The 17,269-nt window shown below is 39.9% G+C and overlaps 1 protein-coding gene across 1 annotated transcript in view; it reads right to left on the minus strand.

Annotated features, from left to right (window-relative positions):
* Nucleotides 1-9,100, minus strand: part of eif3ea (eukaryotic translation initiation factor 3, subunit E, a) — a 28,624-nt gene extending 19,524 nt beyond the window's left edge. The window contains exons 1-5 of the mRNA XM_051406574.1: nt 8,971-9,100; nt 7,661-7,778; nt 7,284-7,401; nt 5,185-5,227; nt 4,051-4,155 (exon numbers count right to left, since the gene is read on the minus strand). Of these exons, the coding sequence (XP_051262534.1) occupies nt 4,051-4,155; nt 5,185-5,227; nt 7,284-7,401; nt 7,661-7,778; nt 8,971-9,060 (474 nt within the window). The 5' untranslated portion in view covers nt 9,061-9,100. The remainder of the gene's footprint in view (nt 1-4,050; nt 4,156-5,184; nt 5,228-7,283; nt 7,402-7,660; nt 7,779-8,970) is intronic.
* Between the last annotated feature and the right edge of the window lie 8,169 nt (nt 9,101-17,269).

Consider the following 17,269-nt stretch of genomic DNA (forward strand, 5'->3'; position numbering starts at 1 on the left):
TGCAGACTTTACCCCACTTGAGTCCTGAGAATGATAATTGCTATAACCTCCATCCATTACTTTTAGTAACTCCGGACAACTGTCGTTATCACAAGGTAATTAGGCTGAAATATGAACTGATGCTAACAAAACATCTTTGAGGATAATCACTCTCAAAAACGTTGCACGCTACTGTTTCCGATTTCCAGAACAGACTAAAACAAACAAAAAAGAATCAGGTAATGAAACACAGGTTGAGAATGCCTCTGAACCTCCACAAGGCAATCACTCTGTAGTGGACACTGGACTACACCCTAGGGCTCATGGGAAACTCTGCGCCACAGTAGTTCACGATAACACCAAACACCAGACGCAGTGACATGAGTCAAGCAGGAAGTCAGGGTGGGTGTCTGCTGAGCGGCCAGAGAAATCTAGATCCTAACCACACACCCCCGTGCACCGTCGGACAGCCGCTGAAGTGGACTGTGAGACACGACAGATGTACAAGTAGAGGAAACACTAAAAAAAGAACAGGCTTCCGCTGGAGCCCCAAAAATTGGTAAGATTATTTAGAAATGAATGTTTTTTTTTTACCTTACTTGGCAAAGACTGACTGATAACTTATGAATGATTTTTTTAGAAGTGCAAAAGTCTCAAGAAAGATCAGTATTGTAACAGCGAGAGAGAAAAAGAATTGGCTCCACTGCCAGTATAAAGGTCAGCATTTCATCTGTTGAAGTGTTTTGTTTTGTTTGTTATTTTTTTCCCCCTCTCTTGGAAGTCCCTGCCTGCTACGTTTGGCTGACCTCCAGGTCATTATGGCAGCTTTCTACACACACACACACACACACACACACAGTCTGGCTTTCACTAGTGGCCACGCTAGAAAAGTTTCAATACCTGGGTTTTTCCAGCAGTTACCTTAAGTTTCCATTGGTTTGTGAAATGGGCACATTTTCGCTGACTGACCAGCAACAATAAATTTACTGTGCTGGGGATCCGTCGGGATACTCAATCTTTATTCTTAACATTCAATCCCTGCATTAAGTGATGATATGAATAAGTTGCTCTTTTCGGGCTAGGCCACACTGTAACAAGACCTGAGGCATGGATTTTGCAAGGCTGGCTTCCTTCGTTTAATTGACTGGGTTTCCCACGTTAAATGACTTTACGGAGCCTCACCTCTCCCATACGGGGGAGGGAGAGACAGAAGAGGGGCCTGTGAGGATGGGAGGTCCACAAAACTCCAAAAAGAGGGGAGGAGGAGAGTGGTGTACACACTCCTGCTAATGAAATCCATTTCTACCTTTTCCCAGTCTAAAAAGCCTCTTGCATTGTCAAGAGTAAGCAAGAGATATCTAGTTACAGAGCCTGATCTGGCTGGAACTTAAAATGAGGGGTCTAAAAATGTGAGGGGTAAAAAGAAGAAAAAAACTGTGTTGGACTTCGAACAACATACCTCAATTAAAGCAATTTTGGTTTATTTAGACTGAGTTGCAAAGTCATAAACAACTGTTGTTGGAACAGTGGGACATATCCGTTGCAAGCTTTTGAAGACTTTTCTTAATGCATTTCTTTGGTAGGGAGTGGAAGTGGAAAGCTTGGGTGAATTACCCGTCATCTTGTCTCAAATGCAAGTCTTCCTTCTGCAGATTTGAGCAGATCAGTGAAAAGCCCATCAAATGAAGTACCCAACTGCTTTAGGTTAGGAGGGTTGTTTGTAGCGAAGAGGGTTCATCAGTCCCTGCCAAGTTTTTGAGGAGGGGACACTCCAGCATAGTGAATGTGCATGACTAGCCAGAGCCACTGACATCCAAAAGACAAGAGGCAACGCAGTGTAGTATCAAATGCCAATTAGACTAGGAACAAAAGATGGTCTTAATGTTTTTCACTCTAATGAATAGACAAAATGTTGATCTTATTCTTGCCCATTCTTTCAGGGCTGGCTTTGGCATGAGTCCTTGCTTTACCGCAAAGTTAAATGCTGAACCAAAGACAAACAAAAGCAGGAGGACAAGTGAGTGACACTTGGAAACCACTGACTATGCAGGCTGGTTCCACTGGTCATTATAGGACATTCGGTTTAGTTGAACTTCCTCACACTTGATGGAAGATAACACCAAAAGGAGACAAAACCGAGACATGTTTCCACTGGAATTTTGCGATTTTTTACCAAAATAAAGCAATTCCCTAAGTCAACAGGGGGGAAGCAAGCTTAAAGATGCCTTGAAGACAGTTTCAAAGTAGGTATCAACTGATGTCACCCAGGCACTGCTGCTTGCATAGCTAATGATGGAACTGCCTTGGACACAGGTCTCATAGTTGCTGTATGATACAATAATAAAATATGTGTGAAGGTCCAGGTATTTGATTCCTCTCCTCAATTTCTGGTTCCACTGGCAGGGGAGAGAAAAAAACAAACAAACAAAAAAAAAAGAGTCTCTAACTGAATCCTCATTATGTCATACAGGAGCACACAGCGCTTTAAAACGAGACTGGAAATGAGCCATGGGACAGCAGACCAACACCTGCTACAAATTTCGCTGGATTATGCCATTTATTTAATTATAAATTAATAGCATTAATTAATTCAGTTAATTTTAAACAGTTTATCATATTAGTGTTCAAAATATGGAATAAACTTCCAACTTCACAAAAACAAATCTTGGGACTTAATACAATGGATGACGTATAAAATTACTTATAGATCAACTCAATAAAACAAACAAAGTTACTCCCTTTGCTTCATGCCTTTCCTCCTCTGCTTGAACATGCGTGTTCTTTTGCAAATATCAAATAATGAAAAATGCGTCGCCTAAAACTATTAGGGTGCAGCTCTATAACCAGTAGCTGCTTCTTGACATGTCCATTACTCTGGAAATTCCCACCTATCTAAGAACACAGATTACTGCAAGGATGCAGCTAGCTGTACTAGTCTACCTCTTCTTTTGTAATCAAAGACTAGCCAAGTACAGAGGGCAAAGCTTAACAGTCAAACATTGAAGGATCACTTGTTCAAGAAAAACATACGCTCTAAAACTCTAAAAAGAATGGATGGCACCTTTCATGCAGTTCAAAACTCTACAGTGACCCAAGCTTAGACCAAGGTCACTGGAAAGCCACTTTAAGTCCTATGAGAGGCAGCAGTCCTTGCAGTCAAGCTGCACCTATCCCATTCACTGCCTAGTTCATCTTTCACTCATTTCTGAGGGCAAAGGGAGAAAAGCCACAAATGCCAGAACCCAGGCATCAGGTCTTTGTTTATAGAAGAAATAAGCAGTGTGCATGTGCACTAACAAGAATACTGCCAGTACTCTGAACTGTAATTATATCCCTCTGCAAAACATTTGTTGGCATCATTCGATTTTAAAAAATATTTATCTTTAATTATTTAATCAAATTCTTTTGTGTTGTATAAACTTGTCTTCTTCCAGCTCATCATTGTAAATTCAGGAAAGAAAGAGCAGGTTGATGAAGACAGCCTTTGATAAGAACATTTCATACATTATACGTGTACAGCCTCCCTGAAACAGCTTGCAAAATGTGCGTAACCTTCTTGATGCTAACTAAGAGATGCCTTGCATAACTTAAACACAGCATAAGCACAGAAGTCGTGACAAGGGACTCTCTGGCCACAGCACTCAAATCAATAAGCTGTCTACCGAGGCCTCCTCGTGAGAAGACTACAGACAGATTATGCAGTCCCCCACTGATCACTTGGCCCAATAAAAGATCCTACTCAAGTCTTAGAGCAGCAGTCTCCTCCTAATACAAAAGACGTGCAGGGAATTGAAGAGGCAATGACGTAAGCTTTTCACATTCAATTACTTCTAAGTGTTCTTTTCCTCTCCTATACAAGCATTGGCCCTTTGAAGAATTAAAGCAATCTGGCAAACATAATGTGATGTTCAATTTTAATATGTCAGAGAAATGCCTTAAGCCAGTATATAAATGAGGATAGTAAAATACTACAGACACTCTGTTAAGTGAGGTAAGGTGTACAGTTATCAGCAAACGTCACTATTAATGTTAACTGGTGTTGAAGGTCATTGACAAGGGCTGAAAACTTACCAAGACACGGAAGAAGTAGAGGTATTCTGCAGCGCCAGAGTAGTTTCCACACTCGTACTGGAACTTGGCATATCTGTACAGCGTGTCCAAGTACTCCTGACGAAACTTCAAGAGAAACATGAGAGTATCAATATCACTAACAAAGAAAATGTGAATCGTTGTCAGACCAAGTCAAACAATACTTGGGCATGTTTTCAAATCAAACATTGTGCTTGCTCTGTAATTGTATCCAGCTGTGGTGCCAAAGGAAATCCCAGTTTTGTGTCATACATCTATTGGCGTTTTAAGGTGAAGGCATTGTAATCAAAATTTTACTTCTTCAAAACATCTGGACTACACGAAATGCATTTTAAAAATCACCACAACTAACTTGCATCTAATTTTAATTTTGTATTTATTTGTAGCGGTAACAAGCTTTTTCTTGCTGTGGTGACACCAGTGCTAAATGAACACAGAGTAAACACTGCTATATCATATCAGTGGTATTTTGCCATGAATGGCAAGAGAATATTTAACTTCTGTGACAAATCTGCCAAGAAGTGGTCATATGAACTAAATTAGAAATACGTATGTATATATATGGGCTATCATTTCAAGCCTACTTGTCTTCCTATATTTAACTGTCCTTCCTGTTGTCCAGTATCGCACAGCAGTGTGCACTGACGTCAGGCCGTTCACCAAGGTTCAGTATAACTGTGACAGGCAGTGTGTGCTCGGGGCCGCCCAAGCCTTTCCCACAGCATGCTGAGGGACCGTGAGTCCGGGCTGTGTGGAGGTGCACTGAGGACAGCATGCAGGTCAGCGGGATACCGGAGTGGGAGGGGACCGATGGAGGGGAGGGTAAGAAGCCAAACATCACGGTAAATATAGAACCTCCGGCATTCTTGCGGCTCTATCCACGAGTCCAGAGCTACTCCGTTTATTCTTAACAATTCACCACAGAATGTAAATGTCCGCAGAATTTGTGCAAGCCATACAAACCCCGAAAATGAGTTAAGGGTTTTGGGAAGTAATTCTGCATTTCCCTGCTCGGCCTGCCCCTCCCACTTCGCCCCTAAAACAACCATGGGTTCACACAAGAGCCATGGGAAATGCAGTGAAGAAGTGAGATGTCAGCAGATCAGGCCAACTTACATTATGTTTTTCTGCCAAATAGTCAAAGAGCATTCGTCCATCCCTGCAAAAACAAAAGCAAGACAGTTACTGTAGTTAGAGGTCATTTAACTTGAGGTGCCGTTTGGCTGACAACCTGGTGTTTGGAGTGTCATTCAGGTATATTTTTCCACTTCTGGTCTAAATCAAGAGCTGTACATAAATGAAGACCATTTCACTTTTAAAACAGTGTGATGGGCTGTTTATTACATTTGGTTTGGCTACTACAAATCTATGCTAGCCATGTCTAACAAATTATGTCTGGTGAGGAAAGGGCCTTTGAGTCTCTATGGCTTTGTCAAAATAAAGGAATGCACTGGCTCTTTTAAACAGTTGTATCCCAACTGCATTTTACAACTTTGCCTGTAACCTAAAATCTTGGTATTTATGTGGACACCACATCGAAACTATGTGTGTTTTTTGGGTATGTTCACTCCTATAATGTGAATGAATTGGTGTGCATTTGCTGGCACATGTGTGCTGTGTGTTAAGTGAATCTCATTGAGGCTTCACTGCTTCAGGACAGCTCGTCTCTGCTGATGGTCTTTATAAGCTCCCTGGTGAGTTCCCGGTAGTGTGGAATGTCAGACTGCTATGCATTATGGGAACACAGATCCTGATCATTTATCTTAACCATTGTCATCCAAGTCAGTACAAACATGCTTTTTTTAAAATGTCAAATAACAATGCAGATATATTACCCGCACAATGTCTGTCCTAACAGCGATACAGAATACCTTATATTTTGCTTTGTACTTGTTATGAGATTTAGATGATCATCGGCTGCTGAGACGTCCGACAAGTGGCGACTGTTCATGAAAATGTACGCACAGCATTACTGCCACCTTCTGCACTGAAAAGTCAAGGAGCCATCTGCAGCATGTTGACTCAAAAACCCAAAAGTGATTTTTGCTGCTTTAACCAAGTCCAAACTAATGAGAACATAAATCATCAATCATAGTTCATCCTGAAGGTGGTGTGTCTAATACTTTGATTTGATTCAACAATTGTCAATAATGACAGATTGTTTATAAATATGGTACTAACATGATGCTAGACGGGCTTGGTTTCTGGCTTCAGTAGTTGTCCAAATAAAGCCTACTAAGGCATAGAGGCCTATTAGCCAACTGCTCAATAAAAATACTAAAAGACCAATAGGTTCTATTACCCTGTAAAATGCTTTGTGGATCTGTGTGTAATAACCCCAACGTACAGGGCATTGGGCTTCAATTATCAACCCATGTCATATTTCCAGCACTGGATGATCCTCTAATCCAGAAATAATGTTAAAAACCAGCAACTGCATCAAGCATTATTTAGGCCATAATGGTGGAATAAAACTGTTGCATGTCCCTTTGGCTTCAGACCGAATTCTTCATTGATCCCAGATGAGTTTCCTATTGTTTTACAAATCCAAATGGTATGAAGAAAAAAAATTGTATAACTTAAGACAGACACACAATTTCTCATCCAAAAGGAAGATTTCCTCCTTACTCCACACTGACAGCAAACTGACAATAACATAGACATGTGCTAAGTCAGCGTTGATATTATCAGGCTTCAAATCTCACATTTGCAGTTCCTACAAATCTGTCTTAAATAAACAAATGTCTACAGCCCAACTGAAAAATATAATAAAAGAGTACAAATTGAAAATAGATGAAAATGCTTTTGTTTAACTGCACACACTCGCCAAGAAACAAAGGAATGGATAAAGACTCAATATGACCAAACTATTTTAATCACTCTAGACAACAAAACAGTCTTAATAAAGTTAACCACATAATCTTGCATCTGTCTCTTTTTACTTCTGTCTTTGCTGACTGAGAAGGCTAAATACATGTTTCATTCAAAATGCAGTTCCATGGACTCTACAGTATCCCTCTGCGATGCTGCTGTGCCGTCTACCGTTTCAAATAACAGGTCTTACTAATCCTAGAATCACGGCAAGTAAGCCCAGCAATACATTTCACAAACACCTCACTAAGGCTAATCATTTATTGCATAAAATCAGTTTTAGCGCAATAATAAAAATAAAGAGGAAAGATACTACCCTTGATTAAAAAAATAACAGACTTTACCTGGTGGACTGCATCTGCCTGGTTGTCTCGGGGTCCTCAAACATTTTCACAATGGGCTCTGTCTCTGACTGCAGCTGCTTTAGCTGGGCCACAACCTCAGTCCTCTTTTCCCTCAGAGCTGACACAGGGGGGGGATAAAGAAAGCCATTAGCTACAGCAACACCATAAACCAACACGTACATGGTCTGTGGCACACTGTTGAAAGCGCTGTAAAAAGGAAGTGTTGCTAAATTAATTCTGAATGGCGTGAGTGGTGTAGCACAGTAATCCTGTATGATTCCTATCCAGCAATATCAATATCATCCTTGATTTTGTGCGTGTTATTTGCTGGAGATATGGGAATGAAGAGTGTGTATCCAGCAAGCATCGACACTTACTTTGGGGAATTTCCTTTTCAGGAAAAAGGCTTCTGTGCACATCCATGGCGAAGTCCACCATGTTTGTGTCACTGAGGAGGTCCAGTTTTCCATTAAGCAGCTCCTGCTCATTGTAGATCTACAAAACAGAGCCAATAATAGAGAACAGAGGTAAGGGGGGTGTTTCTGTTTAACATTATTATCTAACCGCGAGGTTCTGACAAAGTTACAAAGATTGATACATTATGTTTTCAATTTAATAATTATTAAGTTACAAGGCACATGTATTAACTGGATAGTGAGTTTGGCCTGTCTTTTCCCCCCATCCCCCCTCCCTCCCCCAGTATGTTACAGTATTCGTACTGAACAAGATAAAATGGCATGATGGCTTTTGTTAGTGTTACTATAACGTTGAGCTGAAGTTTTGCTTCAAATGGCGGTCACATAAGTTACAGACAGATGGAAAATCAGCTAACGTTCATGTTAGCTTTCTAATTTATCATGTTTAATTGGACCGACAGGTTAGCCAATGCCACGCTACTTTCAGCGAACCGGGCGGCTGTCTGCCCTCATAGCTGTGTTGCTTGTTGTGAACATTGTTAATAATCATTATCCAGCTTTTAACTTTAGGCGACACTTCCCAACGGTTGCCTAAATATTGGACTCCAATCTTTGTGGTTATTATTGTAAATTAACTACTTTTGTTAGCTTCCAAGGGTTAGCATCGCCTGAGAGAGACCGGTTATTACTGTTTCATTGCCCGGTATGTCTCCGCCGGGCGGCAACATCGCTGCCCAGCAGAACGCTAACGTGCAGGGAAGCACCGCCCAACCACTGTACACGCTACTACTAAGAGTAACGAAAAGGAGCACTCCTACAACTGCCTGAATCTGAAACAGCGCGTGGCTGCCTTAACCAGTGTAAAGCTACTCACAATCAAAACCGGGACTTCCGATTGTTTCCTTTCAAATGTACGAGTCCACTGAAATATTTAGGGTATCATGATATTCTGCGCAATAATTCATAACTCAATTTTTAGTAATATTTGATTATATATTTACTAGCTACATTAGATCAATTTATTATGTGGTATTCTCACCAATAGTTCCCCGTTTTAGACAAAGGTGACATGGTTTTGCGCTTTTATTTTGAAAGCAGAATCCTACATTTCCGGCTCCACTCCGGTTAAATCTAGTAACTTTACACAGCTACAGAAAATGTGACCAACTCCTTAGTGTACACGGCTTTTAAGACCGTTCAAACGCCGTATATAGTTTCTTAAAATAACAAAAACATGTACCGAAGTGTTTATATGTCAATATAGTCCGTACCTCTTTTACAGACAGGAACTCCAGTAGAGGAAAAACGAGATGACGGTCTAAAAAGTGGGCAATTTTGGTGGTGAGGTCGTATTCCGCCATCTTTGCTCCGGGGAAAAGGAAGTGGAAGCACGTTTCAGCTTTGTACAGAGGGGCGGACCAATCAGCGACATCCCAGCATCCTCAAAGAGAAATGTATGAAGAAGACTTGTGATGCTGATTTTACAGGGTCCAAATTGTCTACTAATAGAATTATATATACAACATTAACTAATTATACGAGATAGATAGATAGATAGATAGATAGATAGATAGATAGATAGATAGATAGATAGATAGATAGATAGATAGATAGATAGAAAACTTGTTTTACTGTATTATTATTTGTTTTGCTTACTGAACTGTTCTTGCCTCATTTTGCCCCCGTTTCCTTTTAATTGATTTATTTCTGATATGCAGAAATTCTTATTCTATTAAGTCTTGTTATTGTTTGCTCAGTCTTCTTTAATGGCAAATTTCCAGTCGTGCTTTTAGAGTGTGCAATACTCAATAATATTATTGATTTAATTATTATTATTTATTTTGCTGTTGTGAATGAATATGGTTAACATAGTTTTGTAAGGTCTATATAGAGTATATTATGTATTTCATTTGTTACAATGGCAGTTAATGTTCCCTGTTGTGAAGAAAGGGACTTGAGTTTCACTAACATTTTTACCCCTTCATTCTTGCTCATGTATGGAAATGTGTATGCTTTTTTTTCTACTTCATTGGTTTCTCAGAAAGATGTATGACTGTGACTTGTAAACCTTTCAAAATTCCCATAATTTCCTTGTGGTGTTGATACAGTGAAACATTTCATTTATAAAGAGGGATCCAAGTGAACGTTTTGTTGAATTTGAAAACATAGGCTTTCCTCCAGACCCCACCAATATTTCTCCTAAAAGCCTGTGAGTGACTGTGTATGACTTCTTCATGGGACCAAAACCATTAGAGGGCAAATATAGACGTGATGAACCCACACGCACAAGAAAACAACCGGATCATTTCCAATCATTTTGACTTTCCAAACGGTTAGAATGTCTTCACTGTGTGTCTGAACCATCCTCCTTTCTCCTCCTCCTCCTCCTCCTCCTCCTCCTCAGCAGCTGCCTCATAAAGGTGCCCATGTGTTGACCATACACGGCCGACAGCCAATATCAGCTACTAAATGGCCCATCTCTAATAGGTTTCACTAGTACCTTGTTTTCTTGACAACCACACGGCACTGTCTTGTATCCTCACACAATTCTTCCCTTGTTACCACTGGGCCCTCTCTCTCTACTCCCCTCCCACTTCTCCCTGCCGCCTGACGGCAGGTAGAAATGAGTCATAAACAGACACCACTCACCATGGCCAGTTGCTGTTTTACTGGGTGCTTCTGACACAGTCAGCTCTGGCTCAATGGCAGCTTGCTTAAAGTGAAAAAAAAGAGAAAACGCAGCTTTTACTCTGCTGAAACCTCCTTTGTGTCTTAATTTCAGGAAAGGTCTTGCAGTAAAAATAGACACCATACAATCATTTGGTCAGTTTGGCAACTATCATTTGGGAATTTGTCTCTATTAGATCATGCAGTGATTTGATTTAAATAATTAAAAGCTCCAGCCAGTTACTGCTGTAAGTGGGCTTTATAAGGTCACAATACAATTCTTTGTTAGTTTTTTTTTTTTTTTTACTACAGTTTTCACCAGTGTGAGCAGTCATATGCATTTCTTTATGTTTTCTTGCTGTGTGCGTATAGTATTATTCTTTCACTTGTGCATTCCTGCTCAGTATTTTCAGTATTCAAATTATTGATCTTATTTCTGTATGTTGCATAATTGTAATATTTAATGTTTGAACCTAATATTTTCCTCCAGGAACCACACTTATATATATCATGTGTCTTATTTAAAAGGAGGGAGATATTGTCTTTTTCTTTTGGCTGAATTGGGTCTAACACATAAAGGTGCGCTTTGCCACAGTTATGTCTCTGTGTGAGGGTTTCATTAATGTGTATATTGGTGGTGCACATTAGAAGTTCTAATAAGATACTATATATAAGAATAAGAGATGCTTGATAAATTGAGTAATTTCAATTTCCATTTTAAAATTTAAAAATGTAATGCAAAAAACATCTGAATCATAACAATTCGATTTAAACATTGAATGTTATACTGTGAGGAAATACAGCTGCGAAGGAAGTCAAGTCACTCATCTAAAACGTGTAAAATCATTTTCCTATAGTACCATATATGGTGATTAAAAAAAATTGGATGTGGTGTGAAAAAGATTAGAGATTTTATTTTTAGGCCATTTTGCCCTTCCCAGCTAAAGATATAATAAGGTTATGGTATATACGGTACTAAGTTATTAAGGTTTACCATGTTTACCAACACTGTTAACTGAATATGGAATATATTAATTAATTATATAAGTCCAGAAGACGGTTCAAATAAAGAATCGATAACCCCGGGGAGGGCCTATGTTTCTGTAAGTGAAATGTAAGGTTCAACCCCTCTCTGCAATAATTTTCATACAGTCCCTTACCAAGCAGGAAAACCTCTCTGTGTCCTTCCAACTTTAGTGCAAAATGATCATAACCCAATAATTGTTCCTCCATGTAACATTAACACATGCACTATATCGTCCGTTTTCAGGGTAATGTGAGTTGTGTGCTTGCATTTTATGTGCAGGCAATAATACTTGTTATTACACAATATTGAATTAGGAAGCAGTGGGAAAGATCTTCACTGGTCCAGGCAAAGCCAATAAGCATTCTCAGATAGAGACCACAAGCTAAATCCAAAATGACAAGAAATCATGTATTTTAAACACTGATATAAGGGCCAAATTGCTTTGGTTTCTTTTGTTTCAACCAGTCAGTCTTCATTTTTGAAAAAAAGGTGCTTGGGAGGTATTTTGGAACAACATGGATGGGAATTCTCTCTCCTTTCTACATATTTTCTTCACTTTTCTTTCCTGACGCCACACTAATGTTATTTTGCTGATAACATGCTGAAATCAAAAACATGTTAAATCCAGACTAAACTCTTTGAATATTCACTGTGCAAAGACTTCTTCCTTTACAGAATCTATTTAGTTAATGTTTGTGTTTAAAACTAACCCTTGATCAGTTTGTACATTTGCTGATAGAAGTCTCAGATGGAGCATACTGAAATTCACAAATCCTAGATAAGCTATTATCATATACCAAACTAAAAAGAACAACTGTTTAAAGGGATAGTTTGACATTTTGAGAAATTGATTTAAATGTATTCATTCAATTAATTTATTCTTGCTGATAGTTGGGTGAAAAGATTGATACCACTCTACGGTTAATATGAAGCTGGAGCCAGCAGAAGGTTCAAAATGGGAAACAAGTAAAACAGCTAGCATCATTTTTATACTACGCTATAAAAATGGAAGTGTAAAAATGACAAGTTGCAGTTTTACAAGGGGTTATACCAGAATATTTGTTGGCCTTAAGAATGGATATGGTATTGTAATCCTATGGCAGCTTTCTTAACCTAAACGCTTTTCTACACAGCAAACAGGTAAGCTGTTGCACACAGATTCCATTTCTTGTACAAAGACTATAAGTTACTGTAGATACTGTTGTGGCCTCAGTGAAAAGATACGTCTTCTATTTTGTTTCATGAACCATAAATGCTATGCACACACAAACAAAACAACTGTGTTGGAATATTGTCTTTTGGGACATCAAATTACCAACAAATGAATAAAAAAAAAAGATGAAAATATATATGAAATTTCTCCATGGTATCTGGCCATTTTATCAAATTGAGATATCTGTTCACCAAAACAGTGGAGGTGAATAGAGTTTAGTTTGTGGAACAGCAGTAAAAAAAATGATTGGAACTACTGTCTACTGAAGAACCAGTACCTATGAAAACTGTCCCCGTTGTGGTCTTTGGAAACCACCCCACCCATTCAACCCACCAACCTCAAAGACAAGGGCTCCCCCCCGGGATATAACGTGTCAGTTTGAAGAGCTGGTAGGCGGATTTTGTTATTTCTGGACAGAGCCAAACTAGCTGTTTCCCCCTTCCCAGTCTTTATGCGAAGCTAAGCTAAACAGCTGTTGGCCTGTTTCATATTTAGCGTACAGATATGAAAGCGGTGTGATCTTCTCATCGAACGCTCGGCAAAAAAAGGCATAAGCGCACTTCCAAAAATGTACAACTATTCCATTAAGACCAAGGCTGTGCAATTGTGCACAGTTACTGAATACATGAGCCCTACTTCACTTTGATTGTTGTTTGTCAGATTCAACCTCTGTGTGGATACAGTTCACGGTGGTCTGCTCTCTAACATAACTGTGTCTTGGCGATGTTTCTGTAACTTTGTAATCTTCTCCTGCCAAGGTGCTTCTCGGTCAACCCAACCAGCAGGGTGAATGTAACTAATGATTTGTTCCCAGCAACTCCCATAATACTCAGCCAGGATAGTGAATGAAGAGGTTTGGGCCAAAGTCTTATCAAAATTTTAAACAAAGCCCATAAAAGTGGAGTAAATATAAACAGTCATCCACCATTCCTGTCTCCGTAAATCAAAGCATGTGTGTGTTATTGCGGGATGAAGCAGTTGCAGGCAGAGATGGCTTTGAACACACATGATCCCCAGGTTCAATACTGGGATGTTGTCAGGAACACCAACACATTCAGCATGCAAAACAGTTATCCATCATTACGTGTTTGTCTTGCAGAAAATACTCCCTTGCCTTAATGGGATAAACTTAAAGGGCGCTGGAGTGATGGGCCAAATATTCCATGAAAAACCTCAGCTCTCCAGTTCCCTGAAAGCTTTCTTGGTCAACAAATGAATCCAAGAGAGGGAGAGGAGATGACACTGCCAAAGACACCCACCACTGGCCTCGTTCTAATATCTGTCAAAATATAAATCAATAAGACCTGGAGACAAATGACTCGGTGCTGGATGTTGCTAAGCCAAGCATCCCTGCTCTGAATCTGAATTCCGGCATCTCATATGAATTTCAATGATTCTTTTGTAAACTTTTTAGATATGCATCACCTCGCTCCCAGTGTGTGTCAGGTTATAAATCAGCGGCCCACACTCCTGATCCGGTGCCCAGTGCTGACTTCAGCACTGTCACACCCGATGGCAACGGGGATGAAGGTTATCGACCAGACCTGTGGGCCAGAAAACAATACAAACTTGCAGCGAGGACCCAATGGCACCAAGCATGGCAGGACATCTGCGCAACACATGTCTGCCGCACAAACAAGGAGTGACTTGTACTCGCACACATCAGCAATATCACAGAAGGCACACATAGGAGTCGATCAATACTTGACCCCTCTAATCCTTCCTCAGCAAAGCTCCGCTCCCATGCTTGCTCCTCTCGTTATGCATAACTTCACTTTTCCTCTGCAATTTTCTTTGAAAACATGACATTACAGAGAACATGGCGCTATCTCCAAATTTGCGGTCATGAGCATTCTGAACCAGAAAAGAAAAGTGAAATCTGATAACTCCAGATTATGTTGTGTAGTTACAGGCTTCCACTGCACGGGGGGATGAGATTTGAATATTCCTCTTCCTGTGGATTTTAAATTTCTGTAATAATTGCTATTGTGTGTATTTATCTAGCTAAGTGGCGGCCTCTGTATAAAACCACTCTTGAAATAATGGAAAGTAAGTAAGACCAGTAAGACAACAGCCACGACTTCTATGAATGTCAAACCATAGTTTAGACCCCCTGAGAGGTTGCAGAAGTACTTTGATTTCAAGCTGGAACCTTATAAGAAAATGCGGCTGGAATGAATGAACTTCACCAGCTGCCGCAACTTAAGATGAGGATGATGTGATTCTTGGATACGACGGAGAAAAAATTTCAATATTTGGCTCAGAGGTGTCAAAATTGTCACATCACTGCCAAATACTCTCTTAGAGATCAAACTTTCTCTTTAATAAGACTGCACGAGGGTTATGTAAGATTAGGCTCGAATGTAAAGTCCTACAATGTGATCTCTTTTTTTTACTGTAATAAATTCCAAGAGGAGCAAAGGAATGTTCATGTGGAAATCAATTTATGGTCTCAAGAGCTTGTAAGGATGAGTTTCTCTAAGTCTAAATTACCATCAGTTCTCGAGATGACTGTGACCATCACCTACAGCCTGCAGTGCTGAAGTCGTCTGGAGGTATTCTCATGCATGGTGATGTTAAATCCTTGTTCGAATTTAATGAGAAAGGACGACGGGCTATTAAAACCAATCTACCAACACATAATATACTACATGTGGTAATACTCCGATCCACAATAAGCAATCACGCTACTACACGAGGTGTCAGGGGAGCAATACATCCTAAGCTTCGCACTGTGTGAGTAACATCAATTACCAGTGTGGTGCTGCTCTGACATGGGGCTGAATATTGTTCTTGGCACCAAAGCCAAGAGAGAGAAGAGCAGAAGAGTGAGGAAGCCTAATTGTGATGTGCCATAATTTCCCGCTCAGGGCCTCTCACTCAGGATATGGGTGAGGTCAAAGGTGCAATAGAGGGAGTCCATCAGAGGCAAAGCGTGCTGAAGTCATCTGTACAGAGTTATTCGCGGTGAGGTGAAAGCAACTTGGTCAGACAGGGGACCTAATCAGATTTCAAAGTAAACACAGTGCCGCCGGCTCCAGAAGGCTGGGTCCAAACATTGTTGCTAATTGCATCTGTCTTCATTTTCCGCAACTCACTGTACAACACCAACGAAAAAGAAATCTAGATGGAACAGGAACTATTTCAAAACCACAGAGAGCACCTCAACCTTACCTCAATTTTTAGTCCATAACTGTTCATTTTAGAGATTGCCAACTCTGATTGCTTCTGTCAGAAATCAAAATATAATGCCTGTGAAGTGTTTCTACTGGAATATTTCTTTTTTCTTTTCATACATGGAGACTGAAAAGGAAAATATATATATGCTTGTCCTGTGTGCCATATGTGGGGGCTTCCAGAGCATGGAAACCTACGTAAGCAGCAGTCAAGTAGCACAATTTGGGTTTTCAGATGGCTGCAACTGATCTCCCATATTGTGACATTTCTGTACAAGAGAGCTGCTCCAAGTTAAACAGGCGCCTTATGTCAAGAGGCTTTTTTCACCACCACCACATCCAGCTGCATCTCAAAGTTATAGACAGCTTGTTCACAGAGCACTTTTACCATCATGTCCTGAAATCCCAAGAGTCACACCCACTGCATGGTGTTTATTGCAGGTCACTGTTGGGGCCCTGGCCTTCAGTGGCACCTTGGCAGACAGGGGAAAGCCCTCTACCCCAAAGGACAGTGTATGATTGTTTTAATGTGGTTTCTTTGGTATTTGGTGTTCCAGCAAGAACCCAACCACATATCAACTGACTGCCATGTGCAGACTTGAAAATTACAAGTGCAAAGATCGCCAAAGCTGAGCGTAACTTAAACTGTACACAGCGTTATTATTTGTATCCCTGACAGAGATGATGACATTTCATCGTTCCCTTATGCACTTGCCCATTACTGATGACGCTAGGCTGTTTTACAGTATCAGTGTCCTTTAGAAGAAGAAAAAAACATCTCCTTGTTGTCCTTTACAATAGAACATCGACAAAGTATGCATAACAGTAGGCTGTGTGCAGTGAGCAGCACTGGATATGACATCAGATCTCTGAAATGTCTTTGTAAGCAAGTTTGTGCTGAGCGCACATCAACAAGTGTGTAATGTGGTAAGAGAGAAGTGTGTAAGCAAGCATACACAGGGAGGGGAAGAGATTCGGCTCCTGAGGGAAATCAGTATAAATGGTAGATGTGCTTGGAAAGCACATTTCATATTTTCGGAAGAAACTGATTCTAGGCTCTGCCGACTGTCCTACCAAATACTTAGAAGAGGGATTATATAAAAATGGAAATGGAGCATGAGAACGTCATCATCTGGATTGAAAATGTATGCTGCATGCTGCAACAGTGAAATAGGTATGCAAATGTAGGTTTATTGTATACAGAAATCACTTTTGCCCTATGCCTAATGTTCACATGTGCCTAACATGTTCAATTTGGGGATGAAAATCAAAATGACCAGTTAACTCAACTTGAATAGAAGCCAAGCACAAAACATTAAGTGATTTTTTTCCTATAGATATGTTTTTAAATAAATCATATCACATCTCATAACATTAAAATAATAATTATTATTATTATTACAGTATCATACATCATATTATTATTATTATAGATATTATTTTTTTTTACCAACGTCAGGCACGCCTACAGCTGGCAAGTCCATGAC

Source organism: Dicentrarchus labrax, unplaced genomic scaffold (genome assembly GCF_905237075.1).
Source record: "Dicentrarchus labrax unplaced genomic scaffold, dlabrax2021, whole genome shotgun sequence".
Lineage (NCBI taxonomy): Eukaryota > Metazoa > Chordata > Actinopteri > Moronidae > Dicentrarchus > Dicentrarchus labrax.